At 29.0% G+C, this 7,500-nt stretch overlaps 1 protein-coding gene across 9 annotated transcripts in view; it reads left to right on the forward strand.

The window, feature by feature from the left end:
* LOC125045427 (mucolipin-3-like) overlaps positions 1 to 7,500 on the forward strand; it is a 39,166-nt gene that overhangs the window by 30,240 nt on the left and 1,426 nt on the right. For 8 of the 9 annotated variants that reach the window (XM_047642661.1, XM_047642660.1, XM_047642662.1 and 5 more), the window contains 5 exons: positions 3,020 to 3,133; positions 3,484 to 3,606; positions 3,839 to 4,045; positions 4,206 to 4,351; positions 4,486 to 7,500. The exon at positions 4,486 to 7,500 is cut by the window's right edge and continues 1,426 nt beyond it. In XM_047642661.1, coding sequence (XP_047498617.1) covers positions 3,020 to 3,133; positions 3,484 to 3,606; positions 3,839 to 4,045; positions 4,206 to 4,351; positions 4,486 to 4,528 — 633 coding nt within the window. In that variant the 3' untranslated portion in view covers positions 4,529 to 7,500. Of the gene's footprint in view, positions 1 to 3,019; positions 3,134 to 3,483; positions 3,607 to 3,838; positions 4,046 to 4,205; positions 4,352 to 4,485 lie in introns of those variants that run through there. The other variant, XM_047642663.1, reaches the window with a different exon arrangement.

The following is a 7,500-nucleotide window of genomic DNA, read 5'->3' on the forward strand; positions in this document are numbered from 1 at the left end:
ATATATGTATATATATTTGTATATGTATATATATATTTATATATGTATTTATATGTATATATATTTATATATGTATATATATGTATATATTTTTATTTATGTGTATATATGTATGATTATATGGTATATATGTATATATGTATGTATATGTATATTTATGTATGTATATGTATATGTATTTTTATGTATGTATATGTATATGTATATTTATGTTTGTATATGTATATGTTTATGTATGTTTATATATATGTTTGTGTATATTTGTATATATATGTATATTTGTGTATATAAATATGCATGTATATTTATGTATATGTATACATATGTATGTAAATATATGTGTGTATATATATGTATATATGTGTATATATACATATATGTATATATGTTTATATATGTATATAGATGTATATATACATGTATATGTGTATATATACATGTATATGTGTATATATACATGTATATGTGTTTATATATACATGTATATATATATATATATATATATATATATATATGCATGTATGAGTGTATATATACATGTATGAGTGTATATATACATATATGTGTATATATACATATGTGTGTATATATACAGATATGTGTATATATACATATATGTGTATATATACATATATGTGTATATATACATATGTATGTAAATATATGTATATATATGTTTATATGTGTATATATACATGTATATGTGTATATATACATATATGTGTATATATACATATATGTGTATATATATACATATGTATGTATATATACATATGTATGTATATATACATATGTATGTAAATATATGTGTATATATACATGTATATGTGTATATATACACATGTATATGTGTATATATACACATGTATATGTGTATATATACACATGTATATGTGTATATATACACATGTATATGTGTATATATACACATGTATATGTGTATATATACACATGTATATGTATATATATACACATGTATATGTGTATATATACACATGTATATATATATATATATACACATGTATATGTGTATATATACACATGTATATGTGTATATATACACATGTATATGTGTATATATACACATGTATATGTGTATATATACATGTATATGTGTATATATACACATGTATATGTGTATATATACATGTATATGTGTATATATACATGTATGTGTATATATACATGTATATGTGTATATATACATGTATGTGTATATATACATGTATATGTGTATATATACATGTATATGTGTATATATACATATATACATATATATGTGTATATATACATATATGTATATATATATATATGTGTATATCATATATATGTATGTATATGTATATATATATGTGTGTGTATATATGTATATGTATATACATATGTATGTATGTGTATAAATATGTATATGTATATGTATGTATATGTATATATATGTATATATATGTATGTATATATACTTGTGTATATCATATATACGTATGTATGTGTATCCTTATGTGTATATATGTATGTATGTCTATCTTTATGTATATATGTATATATATGTATGTATATGTGTATATATATGTGTGTGTATATATGTATATGTATATACATATGTATGTATATGTATAATATGTATATGTATATGTATGTATATATAAATATATATAATATATATATACATATATATAATATATATACATATATATAATATATATACATATATATTCATATATATACATATATATACATATATATAATATATATACATATATATTCATATATATACATATATATACATATATATAATATATATACATATATATACATATATATTCATATATATACATATATATACATATATATATATGTATACATGTATACATACACATATATGTGGGGGGGACATGTTCATATGTGTGCATGCATTTCAGTCTTCAGTGTGAACATATGCATACATGAATGCACATGAACCTTTTATTTTTACTAATTTGGCTGTGTGTATGTATAGAAGTATAATATTTGTACATGCATTCCGATTTGTTGTGCTGGTCTTACATTCAGAAATATAATAAAGGTGAATAAATAAGATTGCTAGAAATGTGGAAGAAGAGAGATAGTGAAAATGTGATGGAAATTTGACATGGAAATTTCGAATTTAAGCAATATGATTCATCCCTTTGACTAATGTGATATTGCAGTTATTGTTTATTTGTATATTTATTTTTCCTGTTTTAAAAATGTTCTGTTGTTCTTGATATCTATATCTTTTTCTATTTCTTTGGCTGTGTTTGCATGTTTTTTACTGTTGTGGTTTTAATATGTTCTTTTTATTATTCTTTGTCTTTTGAATGGCAATAATTTCTTTGAAAAGTAGTTATGCACATCAATGATTATGTCCCTTAATCAGGACTTTAAATGATTTCTGATTCAGGCTCATGCATAGTTCACCTTGCTATTGTTGTTAATAGATTTAATAGAAACTAATTGAAGATATTATCTGATGAATAAAAACACGAGATCATTTATTCTTGGAAATGATTATGGTGTTTTTCTGTTTTATGTGAGGGATGTTAAATGTTAGAATGGAATTTGCTTTTCAAAGGCTTTAAAGTTTCTTTGCTTGATCTTCCTGTTTTATATATATATATATATATATAATATATATAATATATATAATATATATATTATATAATATATAATATATAATATATAATTTTCTATTTATATTCATACATATGTGTTGATTGTATCATATGAATAGTCACAAATATATAGTCTTCATTTTGATATGTTATGTTATTCTGTGTTATATTGTTTTGCCATAAATGCATTTGATTAATCTAAGAGAAGTGACTGCACATAATAAAAGTATTGTTATATTAAGAAAACAGAAAAACAAGTAGAGGCAACAAGTAAAAAAAAAGATTTTATTAGATAATGATAATAACAAGAAGTTTAGTTATTTCTTTTACTAGTCTCTTGATCACCAAAATTATTGTGCATCATTTTCTCTTTGCTGTTTACCCTACAGAGTTACGAAGGGTTCTTGGACACATGGAACATTTGCTCCCTCTTCCTTGGACTGGGTAACCTGCTAGTCTGGTTCGGCTGCCTGCGCTACCTTGGCTTCTTTGAGACTTACAATGTAAGGAGGATTTTTTTCCCTCTATTTTTATGTGTGAGGAGACTCTTTTTACAACTTTTGTTAGAGTATTAAAAAATGTATTGAAATACCCTATCAGTAAACAAGCTTAACCTCTTATAGCTAGGCAAGCCTATAGCTGTCATGAAAAATCAACTCCTCATGGCAGTTATGGCTATAGGCATCATGACTCAATAAAGTGATTTGAGCGGGAAATTCTTCAATACTCCCTGGCCAAAAGATGGTTGCCAATCATTCTTAATCTTTCAGAATATTCAAATGAAAAAAGGTAACCTCTTATAATTCTCAACACGCAAGTAAGTCTTACTGTGAAATAACCCCCTCCCCCCCAGGTGCTGATCTTGACCCTCAAGAAGTGCTTCCCAAATGTGCTGCGATACTCCATATGCATCCTGATGGTGTTTGCTGGCTACTGCCTCTGTGGCTGGCTTGTGCTTGGACCTTACCATCTCAAGGCGAGTACTTATGGCTTTTCTTTTGGAGTATTGTATAGATTGTTTGATTAATGTATGTACCATTTTTTCCACATGATTATTTTCTTATATAGTTGAAGAATGTGATATGTTCTACTCTTGTTTAAGAAATTGGAAGACCATGTTCTTAAGTTCTCAGTATCTCCTCCCACTTTTCCACTTCTCCCCGTTTCTTTGTCAGTCCTTACTCTCACAATCTCCCTATTTGACACAGTTCCGCTCGTTCTCATCGACAATGGAGTGCCTGTACTCGCTCATCAATGGGGATGACATGTTTGCGACTTTCTCATCGACATCAGGCAAGGACCCCGTCGTGTGGTGGTTCTCACGCATCTACCTGTACTCGTTCATCTCTCTCTTCATCTATGTAATTCTCTCCCTCTTCATTGCAATCATTATGGATGCATATGAGACAATTAAGGTAAGAGAATTAGTCCATTGTTTTTGTTTGTTTTTTATTTGTATTTTTTTTTATATTTTACAAATTTGCATTTTGCTATGAGTTTTTAAAAATGATTGGCTTGTATTTTCATTTTCATTCTCTTATTTTTCCTTTTTCCCATTTCTTATCACTCTCCCAGAAATACTATGACGACGGCTTTCCTGAGTCGGATCTAATGGTGTTTGTGAATGAGTGCACAGAGGAGCCCACCAGTGGTGTCTTCCATGATGATGGTGACCGCACTATCCATGATGTCATCAACTCAATCTGTTGCTGTGGACATGAGTAAGTATTGGGCATCTTTGCAGAATTGTGGACATGATTTATAAGTATGTGTATATAATATGCATATGCGTTATTATTATTATTTGATTACTATCATCATCCTTATTTTCCTCTTCTTTTTTAACCCCACACAGAAGAAGAAGTGATACCCAGGAGTATGAGCCTCTAATCACTTAGACAAAGGTGTTTGCAACTACTTGCTAGCCATGCATGTGCTTACGGTACCAAGCCATGTTCTCTACAATATTTGTTGTGATTCACACCAAAAGAGATTTCGGGAGTCACGCGTTTATCCTTGTCCTCCCCATCCCCTTTCTTCCTCCTCTCTCTCCTGTATAAATTCCCTTCCCCCTTATGTTCTCCATTTTCCCCACACCCCTTCCTATTCCCACCTACCCCCTTCCTCCCCAGTGCCCTTTTAACTCTGCTTTCATTCCATTTTCATATTCATATTATGATTATGAATATGATTTATTACTGTGACTACTACTACTGCCACCATTACTTGATAATTTTTTTATTTGCACTCTGATGACACATCTGGGGTGATGCGCTGACCTCCTGTTGTAAATACTTGCAATTGCTCCTCTGAAATACCATATTGTGTACATGTTATTATTTTTATATAACTTTTCTGACTTATTTCATAGCTTTGTTTCTCATGGTTATTATATCCATTGTATCCACTATATAATATATTTACCTCTCCTCCCCCTTTCCCTCCCCAAAAAAATAATGGAATGAACATACTCATTCCAATTTCTCGTCTCATCCTTATAAACAACTGTGTTATTACTTTTACAGTCTTAGATATTAGCTTACTGCCAATCAGATCACAAGCCAATATTTATGGAATTTCTAATCCTGATTCTAATTCTGATTGTCTTTCTTTAAGTGTCCCTTTCAGGAATCTTGATTGGAAACCTTTATTATAATCCTCATTGGCAGTACTGAGTTCCTTTCATTATACTTAAAGGTGATTATTAGTCAACTTTTTTTTTTCTTTTGTTCATTCTGTTTTATATGATTTTTTACAGAAGTATTGGCTTTTGTGCTTCCTCTTTTTTCTTGTAAGGAATCATTAGACCAGCCCATGTCTTGTTTTTCTCTCTCATTTCTGTTGATTTGGTGATTTGACAATTGTGCTTCACATGAAGGAATGAAAATGAGGCAAAATAAATAGAAGTTTTGACATGGCTCCAAAGTTCTGTACTTTGCACTAATAAAGACTCTAGTCTCCATAATAGAGTGGAAAAGACAACCAGCTTTGATGCATAGTCTGTTAATTAGTATATAGTGCTGTTATTAATATGCCATCACATTTACCAGCCACAGAGCATTTTTAGAAAGTTTATGAAGATGTTTGAAATAGTATTTTGTACTTTTTTACTTCACAGTTTTGAGTGCTTTGCAGTAAGATATATGCAGTCTTGCAGTAGGTTATCAAATTAGAAGACAGTCAAAGTCTTTCCACAATTAGGGCTTTCTATCTGTATATGACTGTCATGTCAAGGACCATATGACAAAAAGCTCCTCGATGCTGTGTCTCTGTAGCTCGAGTTGAATTTTATCTCTAGGTTATGCATTTGTATTATGGTGTCTCTATGTATCATGTAGGGCTTTTGGTATATAGTCATATTTTCCTTGTGAGGCATCTGGAATATCTGTCATTTGGCCAGAGTGAAGCTTTTGCATTATTAGTAACTGAATACTGGAACTATTTTTCCCATACTATAACTATGCCATCCATTGGTGTATTTTACCCCATGTGATTTTCAAGTAACTGCTGTATACATATTGTGATATATTAGTCACAAAGTGAAACTGCTGCATGTGGCTGATGTTTTATATATCTTGTAGAAGTTTGTTTTTAGAATTGGAAAATGCAAATGGAAATAAATATGGTAAGAGAAAGTAATTTAAAACATATTAGTGTATGATTTAGGAATTGTTGGTAACAGGGGATAATGCTCAGGTCTTGTTAGTTTCTTGATTTTATTAATTAATATTTTATTGATACTTCTCTTGTGTGTAAATGTTAATGTTCACCCAAGTGTGAGTCACCCACTTATTTTTATCTCATTTATATATGTCTGTATCATTTGTATATTTCATGCCATTGAATAATATGTTTGTAAATATTTACATGCATTAGGACACTACTGAGAAGGCTATATAGAGTTGACACATAAATGCATACTGAAGTGTACATGTACCAGTTATTAAACTAAAAGTATTTTATGTTCACTGTATTTTTCTTTTCATTATTTTGTTATAGTCATTGTAAAAATAACAGGATCAGCTTTGCAATGGTATAACAACCCAAATGCAAATAAAAAAAAAGTTTAAGTAACTTATTTGATGTCCTGAATAGTATATAGCATTTGTGAAACTGGATCTTTGATATCCAGAAATGATAGTATTACCTAATACGTAAGGGAACAATTTTGTTCATGTCATTGCTACCAGTAGGAAACAAATCACAAATTATTAGACAGCAGATGTATGGACAGAAAAGGGCAAACAAATACAGAACAGTGGATAAATAACACAGGCAAAATATTTTTATATGATATGGTATCCATGTTTGTAAACAATGAACCAATGTAGAAGATAGGTATATCTTCACCTATTGTCATCAGGAACATATAATGTTGACTAGTTTTGTTTTGTGAAATATGTTTACACATAGATGACTCTACAAGGCCTAATTTCCCTTTCTTTGAGTTTTATTTATTTGTTGTTTTTTTCAATTGATATGCATGCATTATTTTATTATTATTATAATGACTAACAATACTGATGGCCACAAAAAAAAGAAAGAAAAGAAAAAAATCCAAAAAAACAAAGGATAAACAGGTAGGATTAGAACTGAATCATTGGTGACTAAGTACATGTGGAGCCATGTATGTGTAAAGACAATTAATAAACACAGTAGGCATGTATGGCATGCCATCCCTGGTGACATTAGGTCAAAAAATGTCTTGTCGATTATATGACATACACTTCTTTGTATAAGAGGAAAAAAGGAAAATTATGGCTATTTTTTTAGGTAAAGAAAATCTTTATAATTCTTGAGAGAATAAAAAATTTAACAGGAAATGAGGAAGCTTGAATTATATGTTACGGGAAAGCCTTGTAAGCTAAGA

Source organism: Penaeus chinensis, chromosome 37 (assembly GCF_019202785.1).
Source record: "Penaeus chinensis breed Huanghai No. 1 chromosome 37, ASM1920278v2, whole genome shotgun sequence".
Lineage (NCBI taxonomy): Eukaryota > Metazoa > Arthropoda > Malacostraca > Decapoda > Penaeidae > Penaeus > Penaeus chinensis.